This window comes from Oryx dammah, unplaced genomic scaffold (assembly GCF_014754425.2).
Source record: "Oryx dammah isolate SB20612 unplaced genomic scaffold, SCBI_Odam_1.1 HiC_scaffold_18, whole genome shotgun sequence".
NCBI classification, from domain to species: domain Eukaryota; kingdom Metazoa; phylum Chordata; class Mammalia; order Artiodactyla; family Bovidae; genus Oryx; species Oryx dammah.
Window position 1 is genome coordinate 116,434,079 of NW_024070202.1, and position 25,434 is coordinate 116,459,512.

General features: G+C 43.2%; 1 protein-coding gene across 3 annotated transcripts in view; it reads left to right on the forward strand.

The window, feature by feature from the left end:
- DPP6 (dipeptidyl peptidase like 6) overlaps window positions 1-25,434 on the forward strand; it is a 966,644-nt gene that overhangs the window by 667,500 nt on the left and 273,710 nt on the right. For all 3 annotated transcript variants that reach the window (XM_040260134.1, XM_040260132.1, XM_040260133.1), the window contains exon 4: window positions 16,026-16,120. In XM_040260134.1, the coding sequence (XP_040116068.1) occupies window positions 16,026-16,120 (95 nt within the window). The remainder of the gene's footprint in view (window positions 1-16,025; window positions 16,121-25,434) is intronic.

Below are 25,434 nucleotides of genomic sequence, written 5' to 3' on the forward strand. Positions count from 1 at the left end.
GCAATCAGGCATTTTCAGGCCTGACAGTCGCAAAAGAGCAGGTCAGACGGAGTGAGTGATTCCTTCAAAGGTACCTGCTTCCTTTCCCCGTGAGAGTGAAAGAACCGCTAATCATTTGTTACCTTGCTTTTCCACCCCAGTGAATAGACAGAGGCTGAAACGATTTTCTTCATTCTGTATAGGTATCAGCCTGCCTGCTCCTTATATTTTTATTTTTTATTTTTTTGCTCAAAATCAGAAGGACAAGAGTTATGCAGAGACAAGCTTTTTAAAATAGGATTCTACCTCCAGTTCTCCTGGAATGTCATTCATAACATTTGTTTACAAATGTTATGTAGGAAGACAACCCTTTCTCCTTCTCAAAGATATGACTGTTGCAGATGGAAATAGCATCCTGTATTTATTCGAGTTATTCTTTTATTTTTTTCTTACTTTCAAAATATCTTCATATGACAAATCTCAAGTTTTATTAGCAGCTGCCCTTTCTGAAGAGTAAGGCATTTTAATATTGAAGATGAAAGATTGGGGGATAAAGTAGCCTGGCTCAGGAGAACACAGATGTGAGGCTAGAGGCAGTCTTCTGTCCCGGAAGATTAGATACGGTCTTTATTACAATTAGATTCATCTCTGAGCAACAGAAAAATGAAAGCAGTACTGGTTTAAACAAGATAGAAATTTATTTGTCTGTTAAATTCACTTTTCTCTCGCATCAGAGTCAAGAGGGACGATCAGTGTTCTGTCTGTCTGGGTCTTATATTCCATTTCCAGGATCACAGAAGGTCCAGGATGGCTGCTCTAGCTCCAGCCATCATAAAAGCCTTCCTGCTGGCACGTATGAAAAAGGGGAGGAATATTTCCTCAAGGACACTGCTTCAAGACTTTCACTCTGTATTTATGGCATACAGTCTGTGGCAGAGCCTGAAACAGAAGCCAGATTTCCAGACTCCTATTCCAAGCTTTTCCCAACAGTCTGTCTGCTACCCTTGGCATTTTCATCAGTTTTTTTTTTTTTTTTTTTTTTTTGAAGGAAGACACTCAGATCTCTGTGTTTCAGCCATTCTTTCGTCTTTGTCAGTAGAAGGTGATTCTTCTCATGGATGCCTGGATAAGGAAAGGTGGTCATTTCAGTTCAACCTGTAGGTACTTTTATTCGCTAATTTGTTCCATAATAGTCATTTAGGGTGAACCTGAGTTTACCTTCTGCAATAATAGTCTTCTTCCTTAACGTAAAGTCTGCTGACAATTGGGTTATTCCACAAACGTCTTCTATACTTTTACTGGAAAATAGCTATTGTCATCAAATCTCTGTTGATGAAAGTATGCAGACAATTTAACCTTGATTCAGCTCTCACCATTGTGACTAAAGTGATAGCCCACAGAACTATGAATAATACCACTTTTTTGAGAAGTAACTGCTGATTTACTAATAAGCTATGGCACTGGAATGACTGACCAGTGAATTTCATAATCCGTTAATGGTTCAGGACTTTTGAAGATATCTTATTTTGATACAATTTAATATTCTGAAAAATAGTGATATTTAATCTGTAAGTTGGCTTATGTCTAAACAAGTTGATAGCCACAATTATATTTCAAGTATTTCAGTGATTTTCTTTTCATAGCCTATCTGTGAAATGTTGTCCATATCTTGCAAATAAATAACTTTATTGAAGAAGAGTATTTTAAAGATAAAAATCACGAGGCTCATGATTTTATGTTAATATAAAATAAACATCTGTCAAAGACTTTATTTAGCTCACAAATTAAGGTGAGAACCAGTAAGATCTGAAGAGAAGGGTAAAAAAAAAAGTATGTAGCTGATCACAGTACTGAAATTGTTGTGCCCAGAGTCCGAGTCCCCAAAACTGAGAGAATAAGATGTCCACAGCAATGCAAAAGCATAAAGGGGTTTATTACAAGCTCGAGCCCGGGCCTAGGTTTCATCCAGCACAGTGGAATCTGACAAAGGCCCTGAGCTCTGAATCACATATACTTTTATACAGACGGTTGTTTCTGTAACAGCATAGCTGATTGGTTAAACCATACGCGCGCGGGGGACTTTTAAACCTCGCATCCCTATCTGGATTGGCTCGGGTCTGGCGCAGGCCGGGGCTATGGGGATTTTTTCTGATTGGTCGAGCTACACTGCCTGCGGGAGTTCCCAGAGCCTCAGCTTTTCTCCGGCCTAGCCTCCCCCTGAGTCTGTCCCGTTTGGTCCTAACAAAATGAATTTGCTGGGAAATATTTGACAGCGTTAAATACAGAAAGAAGTGCTTTTTGCTTTTTGGTAAGATTTCCATATAATAAGCTGTTTAAAAGTCTAAACATGATGCTATGGAGACACATACAAATTGTTCCCTATAAGAGGAATGAAAATTTAAAAGATTTTTAGAAGCTATCTGAGCCATCCATTTATCAAAGACAAAATTGGGCAATCTCAGATCCTGTGATGAAAACTAAGTGAAATTTAAAGCCACTCATGTCATCTTTGAAACATAGATCCTTTCCAAGTAATTTCCAAGCTGAGACCATTATTTGTTGGAAGGTACTTGTTGATGTAATTATCCAAGCTGTAAAAGTGGGTCTTGCGGTATCATTTCATCATAATTTGAAGCCCACAGAGCTTAATCACCCACTGTTCTGCATCCATCCACTTCCCTATCTCCTCCCCAAGACAAGCCAGTTCTTTGTTTCCAAGATTTTAGATTTTCCAAAGCAAATGCCTCCTAATACCCTCCAGTGTAAAGAACAGCGATCCCTGGTTCATTCTTGAAAGGGGGAAGGGAAGCATCACCTGCAGTCCTACTTTATTCTCATTCTCAGGATCCTGCAGGAAGTGGTCAGGCTGTCCTGCCACAGACAGGGAGCTGCAGGTTTGAATCAGGAGGGCCATGTGAGCCCTTGAGCCAGAGGGAACCAGTCTATACCTCACTTCGTGCTGCAGATGAAGCTGGGCCTGCCCCGGACCGCAGGGTCAAGTCTCAGAGTCTCAGCATTGTGCTGTCTGGCTTGTGTACTTGCTGGTGGCGACCGTGAGTGCTGTTAGCATTTAAGGAGTGGATTTAGAAAAGCTTGCTCTCTTAAAAGACAAATTTGAGCCCACATTGCCTCCCTGTGCCATTTTTGTGATATAAACCAGAAAAAAGAAAACCCAGAGTACAAAAAAAAATTTTTTTTTCTTTTTTTCAATTTTTTAGAGCCCTTTGGCTACTTCAGACCTAAACACACAAGTTAAAAAGCAGCCCTCCCCCAGAGCTTCTGGACAGATGACCTAGGGTTAGAGTTAGGGTTAGGATAATGGAGGCAGATAATGGAGGGAAGCCCCTGGTGGCTCAGACGGTAAAGAATTCGCCTACAATGCCCTCAAGAATCTGCCTGTAATGCAGGAGACCCCAGGTCAATTCCTGGGTTAGGAAGATACCCTGGAGCAGGGATAGGCTACCCAATCCAGTTTTCTTGGGCTTCCCTTGTGGCTCAGCTGGTAAAGAATCTGCCTGAAATGCAGGAGACCTGGGTTTGACCCCTGAGTTTGGAAGATCCCTTGGAGAAGGGAAAGGCCTTCAGTATTCTAGCCTGGAGAATTCCACGGACTATACAGTCCATGGGGCCGCACAGAGTCGGACACTACTGAAGCGACGCAGCAGCAGCAGCAGCAGCAGCAGCAACCCTAAGTCATCTGGCCCCTGGTGGCTCAGTGATAAAGAACCTACCCACAGTGCAGGAGACATGGGTTCAATCCCAGGGTTGGGAACATCCCCTGGAGAAGGGAATGACTACCCACTCCAGTATTCTCGCTTGGAGAATTCCATGGACAGAGAACCCTGGCGGGCTACAGTCCATGGAGTCACGGAGTCACAAAGAGTCGGACATGACTGAAGCAGATACTTTGGTCTTTTGGGGGAGGTAGGGTTAGGGCTCCACATACAGCTGTGCCCTTTCACAGTTCTCCCCATTTCAGTTCTTGCAGACCGTTGCGTAGCGCTGCCTGTGCTGTGCCGTGGATCCTTGGGGATCACCTGTTTGGATCAGAGCAGCCTGCATTTGGTTTTGGTTTTGGTTTTGGTTTCGGTTGGCAGCACTCAGTGCTGTGTTCTTCCTCGACGAGGCGGTTCGCTGCTGCTGGTTGCTGTCCTGTGGTAGCAGCCCCAGCTGATCGATACCTTAGCTCATTACGAGCTGCACAATGGTGACAGTCCAGTTCCATCAGCCTTTTCCGCTTAATAGCTAGAATACTTCCACAGCATGAAACTTCCCCTTATCTATAATTCAGTTGCCCGGTGATACAGCTGGTATAAGAAAGAAGGGAAATTTTCTCGATGCTTCCTTTTTTCTTTACCAGTTTTTCAATAGTGTGTTGATTTATAAGCATCTTCTAATGATGACCACTTGCATTAGCTGTTTCTTTTTGAAATATCATTCTAAGTTCATGAATGTACGCAGCGTTAATGAGCTTCAATCTGGTGCAGTACGCTCTTAGCTGATGGGAACCCGTTTTGCCGAAAGTTTTCACTTTTGTCTCAGGTTCAAAGGATTTGTTAACAAAATAAACGGTTTGTTTTATACAAATAGATAGTACAGATATTTATTAGAGAATTATCTAGCTTACTTTCAATACACTAACATTGGAAGGAAAGAGAAATAGAAAGAGCAGAGGACATATCACCAAATTGGGTTTTTGACCAACATCCAGGCTTAAACCGTCCTGGGAAGTCCCGCGCCACAGCACATCTGGAGCCCCAACTAGGAAAAGGCCCCAGGCAGCACGTCCGCTCCTCGTGTGAGACTTCAGAGACTGCAGCTCACGGTTCCTGCTTATAATCAATCCCGGGACGCAAGCTTACATCATCATCCACCTGTGAACAAATCGCTGCCCTGGTTTCGTGTTCATGCTGTTTGTTGTGTGAACCTTGGCCTGTTGTCAAGCATGGGACTCAGTTGGCCAGGCCCCCCGCCCAGGGGCTCAGGGATCTCAAGATTCACCCTCCATCTTATCTATGGTGCTTCAAGTCTTGCCCTCCCAGCCGGCAGTCACACACAGTCACTCAGAGTCGGGGCAGCAGCGTCCAGGCAGGTTAGAAGCAAGGTCAGAGGGCTGTTCTTCTTTGTCTCCGAAGCCTGAACAAGACTATGTATTTAATTTCCTTAACAGAGCCTTTTCAAGTTGGTTTCTGAGCCATTTGTCATGGTCCTAACGGAATTTGATAGCTTCCCTGACAACTTCCTTGGTTTCCAGGGGCTTCCCAGTTGGCACAGGTGGTAAAGAATCTACCTGCCAATACAAGAGACATAAGAGACTTGGGTTTGATCCCTGGGTCAGAAAGACCCCCTGGAGGAGGGCGTGTTCTTGCCTGGAGAATATCATGGACAGAGGAGCCTGGCTGGTACAGTCCATGGGGTCACAGAGTCGCACCCGACTAAAATGACTCAGCACAACACGCTGTGTATGATCTGAATATACATGAATAGAAATAAATTATATCTGAGAAAAAAGGCAATAAATGGAAAGGACATTGTTTCTATCAGCATTGTTTAAAACTGAAAGAAGATAATCATGAGAAAAATCAAATCTACTACATTTATTATGTACGCTAGTTGTTTTAGTAATTAAAAGCAATTTCTATGCATTGATTCTTTGTGATATTGATATAATCAGGATTAATATGCTCCTCAAATCCAATCAGCATATACAAATTGTACTTGGCAAAGACAACTAAATTATCGCAGTTTTTAAGAAATCTATTGCACCATAAAATGCCATACATTTTTAACATTTTCACCATGGATAAGACTTTCAAAAACTGCTAATAATGTAGTATTATTAGGCAAAAGTATCCAAAACATAAAATTAGCTTATATATTATACTGTAGCTCAAACACTAAAGAATCTGCTTGCAATGCAGGAGACTAGGGTTCAATCCCTGTGTGGGAGGGAATGGCAACCCACTCCAGCATTCTTGCCTGGAGAATCCCATGGACACAGGAGCCTGGCTGGCTACAATTTGTGGGGTCACAAAGAGTCGGAGCAATTAACACACACACACATTATACTCAAAGTGAAGGACTGAATTTTATCTTATTTTTGGCTGAGCATGTAAAATAATTTGTTGCATTGCTGTATATTTTTGTATCATAATTTGGGGAAACAAAATAAAAAATAACCATCTCTGGTAGCTACCAATGCAACTTTATTTCTTTAACATTTTTAGCTTTGAAGAGTTCCTAAAGCACACAGAACAACTAAGTTGCTGATGTAAATGCAAAGCACCGGATAGTTAGCATGTGAGGAAGAACTAGCCAGTGGGTGCTCGTGTGTGATTTTCTTTGGGAAGCCTTTTGCTAAGAACCTCAGCATGTTTCTTGGCACCCCTGTTGAGCATGGCTTTTTATTTTCCCCGTATCCTCAAGGCATTCAGATGCACTCTTTCTGTAACATGTAACTGGATGTAAGATGTAACTCCTTCTGTAACCGAGCTGGGAGTCAAACAGCTGTAACAGAATCTCACAAAGAGGCACAAAAGGTGTTAGTCGAGGAAACCACCCCACACCACAGCCATCTTTCTTTCGGCCCAGAGCGCTCCCTCTTGTACCAGGAATCCTGCCTATCTGTTCCACAAGCAACTTCATGTCTGATGACTCAGACTTGCGATGGGATGAATTTGTTAAGTGTTTAGCACCTACTTTCATAAAGTCGTTATGCTAAGAGTTAGAAAAATCTAATAGGTGTGGGCTCTGCCCTTGAGAATTACGACTCTAGCGTGAGAGACAGCAGTGTGCTGCCGAGAGCACAGAGCAGGATGAACGAGGTGGGGGCCAGCAGACAGGGAGGGATTTCTGCCCGGCAGAGGCACGAGAAACTTCCCGAAGGGGAGACGGTCCCTAGCAGGGCCGGGCGAAGGGCACTGCGGCCAAGGCAGCGGCAGGGAGCCTCAGAGAGGAGTGGCAGCCAGGACTTGTTCAGATGCTTAATGGGGATGGTGGGAAACTTGAGAGAAGAGAAACCCAGGCCAGGGTATGCAGGGCTTCAGATCGAGGGTCAGACTAAGAAGTTTGGCCAAAGTAGTCTTGGCCAAGCAGCCAGGGGAAAAAAAAAGTTTTGAAAAGCAAGTGTGACCTGGTCCAGATAGGACAGAGGGCCCCACTGGGAGGCCCTGCAGCGGCGCAGATGGGGGTGACGGCCGCCCAGCCCTGGGCAGGACCATCGGAAGTGACGCGCGAGAGAGGCAGGGTGAGCAGGAGGCGGGGAGCGTGTTGGGAGGGTGAAAGTGTTTGTTGCTCAGTCATGTCCAGTTCTTTGCGACCCCTGGCTCCTCTGTCCATAGGATTCTCCAGGCATTCTCTGGAGTGGGTTGCCTTTTCCTTCTGAGAGAGTCATTTCCTAGGCAGGTGATAAGAAGTCTAGGGGTCCCCAAGGAGAGAGGGGTCTGGAATTCTCAAGGAAGAAGAAAGGACAAACTTTTTTCCTTCTCTACATAGATTCCTTAGGATTATATAATAACAATGTATTATGCCTGAGGACAGTCTCTGGCTTAAACCTTCTGGCTAATTCTGTAAATTATGAGAGTAGACCTGCTCTTTAAAAGGATTATATAACAACAATGTATTATGTATTCTGCCTGAGGACAGTCTCTGGATTAAACCTTCTGGCTAATTCCGTTATCTTAAAATGTAAATTATGGGAGTAGGTCTGATGAGGTCTTTACAACCTCCAGACATTCTTTTGATTTACTAGAGAGTATATAACTCCATTGTTAACACTAGCAAGGGGGTACTCTTTCTACCCCCTTCTGATGCCTATGTCAGAAGCTTTCTCTATCTCTTTTATACTTTAATAAAACTTTATTACACAAAAGCTCTGAGCGATCAAGCCTCGTCTCTGGCCCTGGATTGAATTCTCCTCCAGGGGCCAAGAATCCTGGCATCGTGATTCAACAACAACCTTTCACTTCCCCGGGGGATCTTCCTGACCCAGGGATTGAACCCTCGTCTCATGCATTGCCGGCAGATTCTTTATCATCTGAGCCACCAGGGAAGCCCAGAATGAGGGACAAACAGGAGTCAGAGGCTGGGGAGGGGCAACCTAGGAGCGGGAGGTGAGCACTCTTCGCAACCCCGTGGGTTGTAGCCCACCTGACTCCTCCGTCCATGGGATTCTCCAGGCAAGAGTACTGGAGTGGGGTGCCATTTCCTTCTCCAGGGGATCTTCCCGACCCAGGGATCGAACCCAGGTCTCCCGAACTGTAGACAGACGCTTTACCGTCTGAGCCACCAGGGAAGTCCTTAAGATGGGCTTAGGGCTCTATTAATATTGTGCTGCTGCTGCTGCGAAGTCGCTTCAGTCGTGTCCGACTCTGTGCGACCCCATAGACGGCAGCCCACCAGGCTCCCCTGTCCCTGGGATTCTCCAGGCAAGAACACTGGAGTGGGTTGCCATTTCCTTCTCCAGTGCATGAAAGTGAAAAGTGAAAGTGAAGTCGCTCAGTCGTGTCCGAATCTTCACGATCCCATGGACTGCAGCCCACCAGGCTCCTCTGCCCATGGGATTTTCCAGGCAAGAGTACTGGAGTGGGGCACCATTGCCTTCTCCAATTAATATTGTACAACACCGGGAATACAGTTGATACTTCGTAGCAACTATAAATGGAACGTAACCTTTAAAATTGTATAAAGTTTTTTAAATAATAAAAATTTAAAATTCCAATAAAAACATTTATTAATGGAATGTAAACAGTTCTTTCAGGGAAAATTTTTTTTAATTTTTACTTTTACTTTATTTTGTTTTACAATACTGTGTTGGTTTTGCCATATATTGACATGAATCAGCCACAGGTGTACATGAGTTCCCAATCCTGAACCCCCCCTCCTACATCCCACCCCAAGGGGCTGGTGCACGGGGATGATCCAGAAAATTTTTTTAAGAAAGGAGACAAAGGTGACTCCAAATCCTTTTCTCAAATATTGTTGACAGCTGACATACACCGAGGGCGCACCATGAGCCTGGCGTGGTCTAAAGCACGTCGTGTGTATTACGCGCATCATCTCATTGACTCCATGTGAGCGATAGCAGGTGCATACTGCTGCTTCACCCATCCTATCACGCAGAAGAGGAGTTATCTTTAAAAAGCATCGTTAGGGAGAGAAAAATGAAAACTTTAATTTTACAAAATAAAAGTTGTAAGTCTTCAGGAAGATAGGAAATTTCTACACTTGCATTAATTTAATAAAATAGTCAAAAATTGTATAAAACACTATTTGAGAGATCTCCAGGAGAGAATTACTCAAAACTTCATTCTCCTAGAAAATTTCAATACTTAAGGAAAGACCTAGCACATAAAAAATTAGCTAAGTGAGAGTCAATTTAATGAGACAAGTAACATGCTTAATTTATGACCACATATAGAACCCCCTGCATTTACAATTAGAGAATAATGTGTTCTCTCCAGAAACCCTTCCAAAACTGGGCCGTGTGTCAGTCCATAAACCAGTCTCAACAAATTTCAAAGAATTAATAATACAGGTTTTTCTGACAACTGGTAGTAAATAAGGGTGTCTGACAGCTGGTAGTAAATAAGGGTGTTTTGCATACATTTGCAGACTGGAAGTTCTCAGTAACAGGTTGGAGACAAAATCGTGACAGAAACTGAAAATGCATAATGCTAAGCAGTAGTGAAAATACTATTCTACTCATTAAAACTTACAAACTCCAAGAAGTAATTGAGAATGTTTATAGTAGTTGTGATTATATTAGAAAAGAAGAAATGCTGAAATTAACAAGCTCAGTGTCAAACTTAACAGTTAAGAAAAGGAGAGTGATGAGGTAAGGTAGAACTGAAAGTAATGAGACTGAAAGTATAGGCACAGTATTTTCTGCATCTGACCCATGAGCACACATGCCTGAAGAGGAGCCCAGCAGATCCACTGAAGATAAAATAACTGAACTGAGAGTAGAGCTGCTCTCCGGAAAGACAAAGTTGGCCGTCCAGGTTTAGCAAAGAAATAACCTGCTATAGCAAAGGAGACAGCAGTCACTGGGGAATATCAACAAAACCCGGGAAAAGTTGGGCTATAAAGAAAGCTGAGTACCAAAAAAATTGATGCTTTCAAACTATGGAAAAAAGTCTTGAGTTCCTTGGACTGCAAGAAGATCAAGCCAGTCATTCCTAAAGGAAATCAACCCTGAATATTCATTGGAAGGACTGCTAATGAAGCTGAAACTCCAGTCCTTTGTCCACCTGATGTGAAGAGCTAACTCATTGGATAAGACCCTGATGCTGGGAAAGATTGCGGGCAGGAGGAGAAGGGGACGACAGAGGATGAGATGGTTGGGTGGCATCACCGACTTAATGGACATGAGTTTGAGTAAGCTCCGGGAGATGGTGGAGGACAGGGAGGGCTGGCGTGCTGCAGTCCATGGGGTAGCAAAGAGTTGGACATGACTTAGTGACTGAACAACAACAAAACCCAGAGTGTCCAGAAATTAATTCATGACGTCTCAGAAATAATGAAAAATTACCTTGCGTACAAAGAACCAAGAAAGAATGGAAGACACTCTCTACATAAAAGTAATTGAATCTGATCATGAAATGAACCTTATTTTGGAACTGAGAGACAAGGATTTTGTAAGGTTCTTTAATTGTCCTTAATGAGTTAACATGATCATGTTTTTAATAAATGAAAATCCCAAAGGAAAAACCTCAGCAGAAAAATAGAAATAATAAAAAGAACTGAATGGACATTCCTAAACAGAAGAACACAAATTCTAAAATTTTTAAATTCACTGTGTGGATTTGATAGTCAAACAATTGTGACAGAGCAAAGACAAAGTGACTTTGATGATAGATCAATAGAAATGATTCAAGGTGAACAGAGAGGAAAAAATTCTTTAATGATCAGAGCATCAGAGGCTGTTAGATAACATCAGGGTGCCCCATATATGGGAAATTGGAATACCAGAAGGAGAGGAGACAGATAAAGGAGTAGACAAATTATCTGGAAAATAAGCAGCTGAAGGTTTGGTGAAGATGTAGATTTGCAGATACAAGACGCTCATTAAACATCAAACAAACAGGAAGCAGGCCCCCTCTAAAGCGCAGCATCGTCAAGCCGCTGAACATCACAGACCGCAAATAAGTCTGGAAAGCAGCGGAAGAGCACAGAAATGGCATGCAGGGAGATAACTCAGGGCATAGTTGACTCCTCATTAGAAAGCATCGTGACAGAGGAGAGGGGACAGAACTTCCACTAAAAGGAAAAGAAACTAACCTCGACACCTGTGTTACGAGAAACGCCTTTCAAAAATGAAGGCTAAAGGAAAAGACTTTTAGACAAAGAGTTAAAAGAATTGGTTGCCAGCAATTCATATAATCAGAAATCCTAAAGAAAAGTCTTTAAGAAGTAGGAAAATGATATCTGATGGAAACTCATATTTTTGATAAAATTATTACCATCAGTAATGGTAAATAGTGGATAAATGCGAAGGACAGTGTTTTTCCTTTTTTTTTTTTTTTTTTTGCTTTTTCTTCTTAATGTCTTTATAAGCTATGATATTGTTATAAACAATACTTATAGCATTGTCTTGTGGAATGTATAAAGTATTGATGGAACGCACATAAGAGTTACCACAGGATGAGACTGTATATGGACCTGAAACCTGAGAGGTTTCAACAGTGTATTTTATGAGAAGTAGCACATGATTAACCCTTGGTAGACGCTGCAAAGTTGAGTACATGTTAAAATCTCTAGGACAACCACTAAAAAAAAAAAAATAAATAAAAGAGGCAAAGAAATACAGCTAAAAATAGGAAAAATTAAATTGTAAAAATTCTTCAAACAATAAAGTGAAAATAAGGAAACAAGAAAGAGGAAAACGAGAAGTAGAGAAGTAGAAAACAAACACGCACCCCCCCCCCAAAAGAAATTCTAGACCAAACTCATCATATCCGCAATTTCATTAAATGTACATCCGGTACATTTACCAGGATAGACCATGTCTGGGGCCACAAAGATGTCTTAATGAGCTTTAAAAGGCTAAAATCATGTGCAGAATATTCTTTGATCCAGTGAATTTAAATTAAAAATCTGTAAAAAAAAGAAGACCAGAATACATATTTGGAAATTAACATATTTCTCAATAATCATTGGGTCAAGCAGATTTTATAGGGAAAATTAGAAGTAATTTGAACTGAATAATAACATAATTCAGCATATCAAAATTTGTCAGATGTAGGTAATACGATGCATGAAGGAGAAGTTTTAGCTTTAACAGTCTTACTAAAAGGAAGGAAAATGAAACCAAAATTCTAAGCTTCCATCTTAACAGACTAGAAGAAGAAGAGAAAACTAAAGGCAAAGCAAATAGAAGAAAGGAATAAAAAAGAAAAGGATGTAATTCTGTGGAGCCCAATTTTAAAGGCATAGCAGTGATAACACCTCTGGAATTAGTCCTGTCCGCACAGTGCTTCTATTTATCAGCTAATTGCTGTGTGAAATGCCTCTACCTTCACACTGGCTCAGCATCACACCCTGCACCTAGAAAGGTAGTATTCTTTCTTTTTTTAAAAATTTCCCAGATAATCATGATGATGTGATCACTAATCTAGAGCCAGACATCTTGGAATGTAAAGTCAAGTGGGCCTTAGAAAGCATCACTACGAACAAAGCTAGTGGAGGTGATGGAATTCCAGTTGAGCTGTTTCAAATCCTGAAAGATGATGCTGTGAAAGTGCTGCACTCAATATGCCAGCAAATTTGGAAAACTCAGCAGTGGCCACAGGACTGGAAAAGGTCAGTTTTCATTCCAATCCCAAAGAAAGGCAATGCCAAAGAAGGCTCAAACTACCGCACAATTGCACTCATCTCACATGCTAGTAAAGTAATGCTCAAAATTCTCCAAGCCAGACCTCAGCAATACGTGAACCATGAACTCCCTGATGTTCAAGCTGGTTTTAGAAAAGGCAGAGGAACCAGAGATCAAATTGCCAACATCCACTGGATCATGGAAAAAGCAAGAGAGTTCCAGAAAAACATCTATTTCTGCTTTATTGACTATGCCAAAGCCTTTGACTGTGTGGATCACAATAAACTGTGGAAAATTCTGAAAGAGATGGGAATACCAGACCACCTGACCTGCCTCTTGAGGAATCTGTATGCAGGTCAGGAAGCAACAGTTAGAACTGGACATGGAACAACTGACTGCTTCCAAATAGGAAAAGGAGTACGTCAAGGCTGTATATTGTCACCCTGCTTATTTAACTTATATGCAGAGTACATCATGAGAAACGCTGGGTTGGAAGAAACACAAGCTGGAATCAAGATTGCCAGGGGAAGTATCAGTAACCTCAGATATGCAGATGATACCACCCTTATGGCAGAAAGTGAAGAGGAACTAAAAAGCCTCTTGATGAAAGTGAAAGAGGAGAGTGAAAAAGTTGGCTTAAAGCTCAACATTCAGAAAACAAAGATCATAGCATCTGTTCCCATCACTTCATGGGAAATAGATGGGGAAACAGTGGAAACAGTGTCAGACTTTATTTTTTTGGGCTCCAAAATCACTGCAGATGGTGACTGCAGCCATGAAATTAAAAGATGCTTACTCCTTGGAAGAAAAGTTATGACCAACCTAGATAGTATATTCAAAAGCAGAGACATTACTTTGCCTACTAAGGTCCGTCTAGTCAAGGCTATGGTTTTTCCTGTGGTCATGTACGGATGTGAGAGTTGGACTGTGCAGAGAAGGCTGAATGCTGAAGAATTGATGTGTTTGAACTGTGGTATTGGAGAAGACTCTTGAGAGTCCCTTGGACTGCAAGGAGATCCAACCAGTCCATTCTGAAAGAGATCAGCCCTGGGATTTCTTTGGAAGGAATGATGCTAAAGCTGAAGCTCCAATACTTTGGCCACCTCATGCGAAGAGTTGACTCATTGGAGAAGACTCTGATCTTGGGAGGGATTGGGGGCAGGAGGAGAAGGGGACGACCGAGGATGAGATGGCTGGATGGCATCACAGACTCAATGGACGTGAGTCTGAGTGAACTCTGGGAGATGGTGATGGACAGGGAGGCCTGGCGTGCTTCGATTCATGGGGTCGCAAAGAGTCGGGCACAACTGAGCGACTGAACTGAACTGATAGCTAGCTTACAGTATTGTTAGTTTCAGGTATATGGAAAAGTGAACCAATCACGCACATATATATATCGACTCTTTTTTTGGTTCTTTTCCCATTTAGGTTATTATGAAGTTTTGAGTAGAGCTCCTTGTGCTATAGAGTAGGTCCTCATTAGCTATCTTCATTTATGTATAGTAGTGCACATACGTCAATCCCAATCTCCCAGTTATTATTTCTTCTTCCCATTGTGTGCTCTGCCTCCTGTCCACCTACTGTTTTTTCAGAAAGTTTCAGTTCAGTTCAGTTGTGTCCAGCTCTTTGCGACCCCATGGACTGCAGCACTGAAGGCCTCCCTGTCCATCTCCAACTCCTGGAGTTTACTCAAACTCATATCCATCGAGTCGGTGAAGCCATCCAAACATCTCATCCTCTGTCGTCCCCTTCTCCTCCTGCCCTCAATCTTTCCCAGCATCAGGGTGTTTTCAAATGAGTCAGCTCTTTGCATCAGGTGGCCAGAGTATTGGAGTTTCAGCTTCAACATCAGTCCTTCCAGTGAACACTCAGGACTGATTTCCTTTAGGATGGACTGGTTGCACCCTTTCATTTATATAGTATGTCTACACAGCACACAGACACAGACACCCATGCCTACATGCCTATACACTCACACACACACACACACACACACACACACCCCTCTACACGCGTACGATTGAGTGGAATTGCTCTATTAATTTTTTAATTTTTAATATTTAACTGGAGGATAACTGCCTTACAATATCGTGTTGACTTCTGCCACACAGCAGTGTAAATCGGCTGTAAGTACACACATGACCCCTCCCTCCTGAACCTCCCCCAACCCCCATCCCATCCCACTCCTCTAGGGAGTCACAGAGCACCAGGTTGAGTTCTGTCTGCCCGTTTAGCAGCTTCCCACTGGCTGTCTGTTTTACACATGGTAGTGTATATGTGTCAATTCATATATATTACCTCTCTGTTCATCCCACCCCCTCCTTCCCCCACTGGGTCCAAAGTCTGTTCTCTGTCTGTGTCTCTATCCCTGCCCTGAAAATCAGCTCATCAGTTCCATTTCTAAGGAGATATTTGGAATCTCAGTTGATTTACAAAGGACCAGTGTCACTGACACACGACTGAACGACTTCACTTTCACTTTTCACTGTCATGCATTGGAGAAGGAAATGGCAACCCACTCCAGTGTTCTTGCCTGGAGAATCCCAGGGGCGGCGGAGCCTGGTGGGCTGCTGTCTATGGGGTCGCACAGAGTCGGACACAACTGAAGTGACTTAGCAGCAGCAGCAGTATCACTGAAGATGCAATGTATCGAGGCAAAGATACATATAAGGGCTGCTGCTGCTGCTGCTGCTAAGTTGCTTCAGTCGTGTCCGACTCTGTGCGACCCCATAGACGGCAGCTCACCGGGCTCCCCCATCCCTGGGATTCTCCTGAACTGCCAATTCCTCCAGATGTAGCCAAGGGAGCTGTGGACCAAATGAAAGCAACCTTGCAGGATGTAGATGTGAGTTTGTGCATGTGCACATGTAGATTTCACCCTAACCTTTCAGACACAGGGAGTCAATGCCTTTAGTACCAACCACCTTCCAACTCTTGTGGTAGAAGGTTCCATAATCTGCTCATCTGTGTTTCCCACTCCCCAAAATTCTAGAATGTTCTAAAGGTGGTGTGTACTTGCACAAGTAGAGCAGGAGAAACGATTCAGAGAGAAGCTTCATGTGCGGTTATATGGAAAGGCACTGAATATATTTCACCATATTTAATGGATCCTTCAATGAAACACAGGATATATTTTTGTTGGAAATGGGTCAGTTCGTTTTACCTAAATGTCTACCAAGAGCTAGTGAGTTCCTTGGTGTTTCATGTCTGTTTTTTATTTCCTCTCTTGTAGATAAAGAATTCATCTACAGAGAGCAGAAAGGAAGTGTGATACTGCGGAATGTTGAAACAAATACTTCTACGGTGTTAATAGAAGGCAAAAAAATCGTAAGTACTCCCTTTAATGACCAGGATAATTTCAGTTTTCCCGCCTTCGAGTCAATAAAGCAGAAAATGACTTTAGGTTTCAACTTTCAGTATAGCCAAGCAGAAGCAATAAATTTATAAGACCACAGACTGAGCAGCTGAAGGTAATGAGAAACTGGAACCACACTAATTTAATAAGATGAAAGCATGCTTTCTCTGAGTGCACAGAAAGTTCCTCTGCAGGTGTTGGAAACAAGTGTTGCATATCACATATAATTGAAAGAAGAGTCCTAAGGCTTTGCACATTTACAGAACAATTGAGGGTAATGCAGAGAATACTTCAGGATGGCTTGCTCGATCTCATTTTTTAAAAAACGCATCCTCGCATGCACAGGGCGTATTAACTTAGGGACTGACAGTACTTACTCTATAATGACACGAAGTGATGTTTACGCTTCGGAACAAGGACGGAGTTGATATGAATGCCAGTACTTCATCATTGGGAATACCTGTTTTCCCAAAGATAATGGCATTAAGATTTGGAGCCCTTGTACAGCTAATGGTATTTATTGAAGAATTGACTGAAGTTATGTACCAGAAATCAATTTAAAGAGCGTCAACTCTTTTTTTTTTTTTTTTCACATATGTTCATGCTCATTTTTAGAAGGAATCAATCTTCAGCTTTAGGGAATCTATCCTTTTCTTGTACGATATGCTGAAAGGAAGTCACGGGAAGAAACTAAGGCAAGTCTGTTAAAAGAGAGACTTGAAACAGACCAAGACTTTGCAGTCAGAATGGTCATAACAAGCATCTGGTGTGAATGAGAAACACAAGGAATCCTGGAATTCTGGGATCTGGGGATTAGAGCCTACGGTGGCGGGTAGGGGTGGGGGCCGAGGGGCAGGGGAAGAGCTGCCTGCATTTACAGCTAAGGATCCTGAGCCCAGTAAGGGAGTGAGCTTGAGGACCCTGGGTGAGGACTCAGGCTGGTCCCTGGAGCCTCCATCCCAGACAAGAAAGGATGAGAGGACCACTCCATGTTTGTGCTGCCCCAGCCCGCCACCCACACAAATGCTGCCCCACCTTCTCCAGAACACAAAGCTTGCCTTTTGAACAGTCTTCATTTATTTTTGGTGTAGCGACACCTTGTTCTTTAAAAGTAAGCATTTTAGTGGTGTTTAGAATGAAATGGATCCCGCCCTTTACAGAGACTGTTTGCGGATGTGAGGGAGGTCTGAAATGGCTGTATGACGGTATAATTCCCAAAACGACAGGTTTATTGAATTCAATAGCATTCTGGCAAAGTAGGACCTGACCCAGAAAGAAGGAATGTGCCTGCATTTCTTTGTGTTAAAATACCATCTGTGATAGAATGACTGCCCTTAGAAAAGCTGATTCAACTCACTTAAAAATACAGGAGCTGCAGAAATGGTTTTCTAATAATAATCGAGAGGAGAAAGTAATGCGACTGTTGCTGAGGGTAAGTACGTGTTAGTGTCAGGATAGTGGCGATACTTCCTGTGGGGACATCGGTTTGCTGACAGCGGGTGCTGTGCATACAGCTACCTAAGACTAGGAATGGCCTTCTCTTTCTCAGATCAACGCCTTGTGACAGACTGTGTATTTTAAGTGAAGTTGTTTTAGTCAAGTAATAAAGCAACTTTGGAAAACACCTTAGGTAGAGGAAAAAGGAAGAACTTTCTTGAAAATCAGAAGGCGTATCCTGTATAATGAAATTTCTTAACATGTCATTTATCCACTCACATCAGAAACATTTGTTGAGTGCCAAAGGTGTACATACATTCTGATTAATACTGTTCATGATCAAGCCAGTTTATTCCTGGCTCAAAGCTGCATGTAAAGACTCCTATAAACAGACCTCAGATAAGTTCAGTTCAGTTCAGTTGCTCAGTCGTGTCTGACTCTTTGTGACCCCATGGACTTCAGCACGCCAGGCCTTCCTGTCCATCGCCAACTCCCGGAGCTTAGTCAATCTATGTTCACTGAGTCGGTGATGCCATCCAACCATCTCATCCTCTGTCATCTGCTTCTCCTTGCACCTTCAATCTTCCCCAGCATCAGGGTACTTTCAAATGAGTCAGTTCTTCGCATCAGGTGGCCAAAGTGTTGGAGTTTCAGCTTCAGCATCAGTCCTTCCAATGAATATTCAGGACTGATTTCCTTTAGGATGGACTGGTTGGATCTCCTCGCAGTCCAAGGGACTCTCAAGAGTCTTCTCCAACACCACCGTTCAAAAGCATCAATTCTTCAGCGCTCAGCTTTCTTTATAGTCCAACTCGCACATCCATACATGACTACTGGAAAAACCACAGCTTTCAGTAGACGGACCTTAAGAGGAAAAGTCATTGGCAGCCTGCATCATCATTTAGAACACAGAAGCTCCAGATTTAAGTTCTTTTGAGCCAGTTAAACTTCTTATTCTTCAGCGCCTCCGTCTGCAAGTTAAAGCCAATGGAACGATCCAGCCTTGAGATGGCTGTCTGCCCTGTGTGTTTTCATGAGCAAACGTGAAGAAAGGGGAGCACAGTGCTCTGAGGGCTGGGGTCAGGGGACCCTCTGCTCCCGGGAGGGTGCGTGGGCTGCAGAGAGCAGGAACACAGGGCAGTAACTCTTGTCTGATCTGCCCTCCTCCCTTTGCAATGATGGCTCACCAAGCAGTCTCCTTATTCGGAACTCGGAAGCTTGAGATTGTTTCAGTGATAAAGGTAAGCTGAGAGAGAGAACTGTGGTACCTGTGAGGCTACCTGTAATCTTTACATTTATCTTAAAAAGACCCAGAACATGAAGCAGTGAATGCCTGGGTCAGTTCAGACTATTAACCTGCAGCCTGACCCCTAACCTCGTCCTCCTTCCCCAGCCTCACAAGCAAGGTCACATAGGGTGGGTACCCCAGCCCACTGGCCTTACGCATTGCCCTGGCTCCGTGGCTTCTGTGATGGGCTCTTTCCCGGGATGGATCAGTGGACGGGAATGAGACTGGATGCCACTCCCACTAGCCAGTCCAGCAGAAGGGCTTTACAGATCATTGATGACGATGCGAACAAGAGCTTGCGCTGTGCTGGGCTCACCTGGAGGGTCTCACTTGCCCCCCAGACAACTTCCTTTAACAAAAAGGAGGTCATTTGTCCCTTCTCACACCTTCAAATGGTAGAAATCAGATCATGAAGTATTTCAGCACTCCACAAATAGTTTAAGCTGTGAGCTCAAGGAGACATTTACATTCTGTGGTTATTTCATCCCGGTTTGCACTGTAACTTGCATACTTTGGGGTTTTTTATGTTATTTTCTGATAGGTATTTTCAGATCCTTATTATTTGGTAGTGTATCATATTTGATGTGACATGATAATTGACTTTAGGAAGGATTTACCAAAATATCTCGGCCAGGGGACTTCCCTGGGGGTTAAGACTTTGCCTTCCAATGCAGGGAGTATAGGTTTGATCCCTGGTTGGGAAGCTGAGATCCCGCAAGCCTTGCAACCCTCCCCTCTACCAAAAAAAAAAAAAAAAACAGAAAGCAGAAACACTGTAACAAATTCAGTAGAAACTTAAAAGTTTAGTCCACATCCGAAAAAAATATTTGAAAAAAATCTTGGTTCACTTTCTGATTTTTTTAATACTTTTGAGGCGTTCCTTTTAGATTTCTATGGGAAATGAAATCACAAGCACATTGTCTGGGAGCCGGGGACCTGTGCTGCTCAGCTGCAAAGCTCATCGGAGGCAGGTTCTGCCTGGTTGAGTTTTGTCTCTTCCATGGTGCTTGGCACTGTGAGCTGCACACAGTAGGTGCTCCATAACTGTGTATTGTGTGAATGAACATAAAAGGTCACAAAACAGGAGTAAGCCCGCGGTCTCCCAGAGCATCAGTGCGGTAAGGATGGGGGCGGTTCCTGACCCAGCTCCTCCCCACGCTGGCGTTGCTGTCTGCTCAGGAACAGCAGGCCTTCAGGCAGCTGTCCAAGCTCCGTGCATCCTCTCCCGCCTCCCAGGGGCGTTTTCTGGACCACATGAGAAGACAGATGTGGCAGACTGGGCTGTGAGCGTCAGTCAGCGCAGCTCAGGATTGCGGGAGAGCCGCGGCGGATCAGGGACCCGGCAGGATGAGCCAGTGGCGGCTCTAATAGAGATACCCAGGGTGACTAGGTCAGCAGTGGTGGATGGAGAATTCGCATCCTTGGCTTCCAGCCCCTTCCCTGTAGGAGTTGGGTCTAGGCTGTATCCCAAAATGATGCGGGTGCATTCCCTCCAATTTCTAAAAATAAAGTCTAAGCCAGCTTTCACGTGGATTCTGTGCACGCAGCCCTCATTGTACTGAGTTTTGCAGATACTGTGTTTTCTCCACAAATTGAGGGTTTGTGGGCACCTACGTCAAACAGGTCTTCCGGTGCCATTTTTCCAACAGCATTTGCCCACCGTGTGTCTCTGTCACATTTTGGCAGTTCTCACCATACCTCAGATTTTTCACTCTGTTTGTTATGGAGAACTGTGATCGGTGATTTTTGATGTTGCTATTGTCATTCTTTGCAGGGCACCCTGGGGAGCACCCGAATAAGAAAGCAAATTTAATTGAAAATGTTGTGTGTGTTCTGACCGCTCCCCACTCCCAGTCATTCCCCTGACTCTCTCTTCTCAGTCTCTCTGTTCCCTGAGACTCAACAGTATTGAAATTGGGCCAGTTAATGGCCCTACAAGGTCCTCTAAGTATTCAAGTGAAAGGAAGAGTCACATGCCAGGCCTCTCACTTTAAATCAAAAGTCAGAAGTGGTGAAGCGTAGTGAGGGAGGCTCCTCAAAAGCCACAACAGGCCAAAAGCTAAGCCTCTGGCCATTTACCCACGTTGTGAACGCAGAGGAAGAGTTCTTGAAGGAGGTGAAAAGCGCTCCTCCAGCGACCACGTGAATAAGAAAGCAAAATAACCTCATTGCTGTCATGGAGAAAGCTTTAATGTTCTGGACAGAAGATCTGGACAGAAGATCTGGACAGCCACCGCATTGCCTTAAGCCAAAGTCTAATCCAGGCAAGGCCCTAACTCTTTAGTTCTCTGAAGCCTGAGACAGGTGAGGAGGCCGCAGGAGAAAAGTCTGAAGCTGGCAGAGGCTGGTTCGTGAAGTCTGCGCGAGGAAACCATCTCTCTAGCATCTAGTGCAGGGTGAAGCCAGCAAGTGCTGATGTAGGAGCTGTCGGTCATCCAGAAGACCTAGGTAAGATGATCAGTGAAGGTGGCTACAGTAAGCCACACAGTTTCAATTTATTGGGTGGCCAGAATCCCAGCAGATGGACCAGGTGAACTTTTTGGCCAGCCCGATAGATGAAAACAGTCTTATGTTGGAAGAAGACAGCATCAAAGACTTTCATAGCTAGAGACAAGTCAATACCTGGCCTCAAAGCTTCAAGGGACAGGCTGACTCTCTCATTGAGGGTTAATGCAACTGATGACTTTCACTTGAAGCCAGTGCTCATTTACCATTCCAAAAGTGCTAGGGCCCTTAAGAATTAGGCTAAATCTACTCTGCCGTGTGCTCCATAAATAGAACAACAAAGCCTGGATGATGGCTCATCCATTTACCACATGGTCTACTGAATATTTTAAACCCACTGTTGAGACCTACTGCTCAGAAAAGAAGATGCCTTTCAAAATGTTACTGCTCATTGACAATGCACCTGGTCCCCAGAAGCTCCGATGGAGATGTACAACAAGATTAACATTCTCATGCCTGCAAACACAACTATTCTGTAGCTCATGGATCAAGGAGTAATTTTGATTTTTAAGCCCATTAAGAAATATTTCCTTAGACTATAGCTGCCATAGGTAGTGATTCCTCTGATGATCTGGGCAAAGTCAATTGAAAACCTTTTGGAAGGGACTCACCATTCTAGATGCTAAGAACATCCGTGATTCATGGGAAGAGGTCAAAGCACCAATGTTAACAGGAGATTGGGAGAAGTCTAGTCTAACCCTCACGGATAACTCTGAGGGGTTCAAGACTTCAGTGGAGGAAGTAATGGCAGATGCAGAAACAGCGGGAAAACTAGAATTAAAAGTGGAGCCTGAGGATGTGCCTAAATGGCTCCAATCTCATGATATATTTGAGTGGATAAGGAGTTGCTCTTATGAATGAGCAAAGCGAGTGGTTTCTTGAGATGACGTCTACTCCTGTGAAGATGCTGTGAAGATGGTTGACATAACAACAGAGAATTTAGTGTGTTCCTCCAACTTTCGGATGAAGCAGCAACAGTAGGTTTGAGAGCACCGACTCCAGTTTTGAAAGACGTTCTACTGCGGGAAAAGCACTTTCAAACAGCATTGCATGCTACAGAGGAATCGTTCACGAAGGGAGCAGCCAATCAGTGTGCAAACTTCATTGCTGTGTCATTTCAAGAAATTGCCACAGTCAGCCCACTGATTCTCTTTCTCCAGTACAAGTGCATTTAAAATGGGCTTAATAACATAAATTTCACAGGAGCTGAAACTCTTACAGAAACTCACCACCATCTCTCCAATTCTTCTAAAACACCATAGTGCAAAAATTCTCCACAGGAAGCAGAGCTAGCCTCTGCTTGAGATTTCAGTATCTAAAGCGGAAGTAGTCTTTGCAGATTGTGTCATTCAAACTCTTCCTTTCTTCCGTGAGGAAACCAAGAGGGTCCACAGACAACTGTGACTTGACCTCCACTTCATGAGCTGTGGATCCAGCAGGCTGGTTCAGCATAAGCCTCCGTGGTACCTGTGGCACCCATCCTTTTACGCTCTCTGCCCTTACAATACCATCAGTAAGCCAGGAGTGGTACAGTGGATACAGCCATTCATCGTATTGCTTACATTGTTCCAGGTGTTTGGGAAGCAACTTAGCGATGCATCCAAGGTTAATAAAAATATTTTCATCTTCTGACTCATTCCAGGGAATTTGTCACAAGTAAATTTTCTGAAACATTTCTTAAAATAGTGAAAAGACGTGACACTTGAGAAATGAGATAAGTAAGCAAGTAAAACTAGGCTTCCCTCGTAGCTCAGTTGGTAAGTAAGAATAAATTAAAGGGGCTTCCCTGGGTGGTCCAGAGGTTGAGATTCCACCTTGCGATGCAGGGGACGTGGGTTCCATCCCTGGCTGGGGAACTAAGATCCCTCATACCTCGGAGAAACTAAGCCGGCAAGCCGCATCTGCCGAACCCACACACCACGGCTAGAGAGTCCTCATGCCATGGCTAAGACCCAACTGAGACCCAAGGCAGCCTAACTGACTAATTAATTAAACATGATGTTGCCGTTAAAATAATAGTTATGAAGGCTACAGAGTATTAAATAATGCAAAAATGTTTATGATGTTTTACTAAATAAACACAGAAGAATGCAGTCAAAGACACTTCAGTTAACACCTGTCAGCATCATCTGTGTACCCTGAGAAGGCTGGGGAGTCAGCACCGAGTTCTGACGGTAGCTCATCTCACTGGGTGGTGACATTTTGTACATTATTTTGCAGTGTGATGATTTCCATAATTGCTGTTTCAATGCCATTTACTCAGTAATTTTAATCAGATTTTTAAAAATTCAACCTCACATTCCAAAGACATTAGATTTCTTCCATTGATGAATATGTAAGAGCTATAGATGGTTCCTAGAAACACTTGGAAGAGAAAAACAAGCAAATAGAAAAATATATATATCCTGTTGTTACGCTTATGTTAGACTTTCTCAACTTTTTATGTCTTTACTTGTTTAATTACTGATCTACTTGTTTTAATTACTTATTTAAATTGCTGGATTAGCATTTAAATGAAAAGCCTTTTTGTTTCTTTAATTTCTCTCTTTGATTTTATATCATCATGAGACAGTAGAATTTGAATTTTTATCTCACTCTCTAAAAATGAATGAATTCTAACTCCCCACAGGGAAGGACATAATTACAAGTGTTCTTAGAGCCGTTCCAGACTCCAGGAGAAAAATGGCCAAGGAAATCCAGAAGGTTCTTCCTTGCACTGATGCCACCAGACCCCCAGCTAGGACGCGTCTGTGGTGGGGCCGGCTGTGCCTGGCAAGCATTTCTGCCCCAAGCTGTCTAAACTGGGCCCCAAGTCAGGGCCGTGACAGAGGAACAGCCTTGTTTTGTCCATAATTCAGACGGTCAGTACTGGCACTGACCTGCCCAGGGAAGGGTTTTGTTTGGCCCACAGAGCAGCTTTGTACAAACTCAGTGTCCACATTTCTGGCTTTGCTCTAAAAATGGGAAGACCTGGCAGCAGCAAGACATACTATTCTCACAGATAACAGATCTGGCTGGTGGGGCCGGGGCAGCTGGCCCGTCCCCAGAGTGACCACAAGCCCTGGCTTCTGACCAGACCGGCCTCCGGGTGTCAAAACTTTTAGTCTGCAGACAAAGGGGCGGCCTGAAAAGCCAGCATCTTTTGCAAGAATACTGTAGACGGCTGTGGTGCACAGCACCTCTGTGTTTTCTGTATTTCTTCCCGTATCTATGTGATTCAGCACATCCTCTCTGTCCTTCTGTGTTTTTCCTTTTTCCTTTGGGGTCTCAGATGACCCCTTCCTTTGTCTTCCTGATACTTGCTTTCACTTTTTCTTCCTCTCTTCCTTCCCTTCCTTTGTCTGCCTCTCATATGACAAGAAAGAACTAAAGACAAAAGTGTTTTTTCCTTACTTTAATTCTCATTTTCATCCTGTTTTTAACTTTTTAGATTGTACATAATTGTATATATTTAGCTTTATAAATTGTATAATTTAACTTTTTAAACTATTTTCCAATGTTTATTTTCTTTGTTTCTATTTAAAATTTTTTATTGAAATGTAGTTGATTTACAATATTGTCAGTTTCTGCTGTACCTCAAAGTGGTTCAGTTTTATATATATATATACATATATATACACATATATATACACATATACATATATACATATATATACATATATATATACATATACATATATAGGCTTCCCTGGTGGCTCAGATGGTAAAGAATCTGCCTGCAATGCAAGAGACTCAGATTCAATCTCTAGGTCAGGAAGATCCCCTAGACAAAGGAATGGCAACCCCCTCCCTTGCCTGGGAAGTCCTATGAATAGAGGAGCCTAGTGGGCTACAGTCCATGGGGGTCACAAAGTCAGACACAGCTGAGCAACTAACACTTTCACTTTCTTATATACACACATGCCTCTGTCTCTGTGTGTGCTCAGTCGTGTCCAGCTCTGCAGCCCCATGGAATGTATGTGTGTGTGTATATGTGTGTATGTGTGTGTGTGTGTGTATATATACACATATATATCCCAAACTCCCAATCCTTCCCTCTCCTGCTTTTAATTTTAA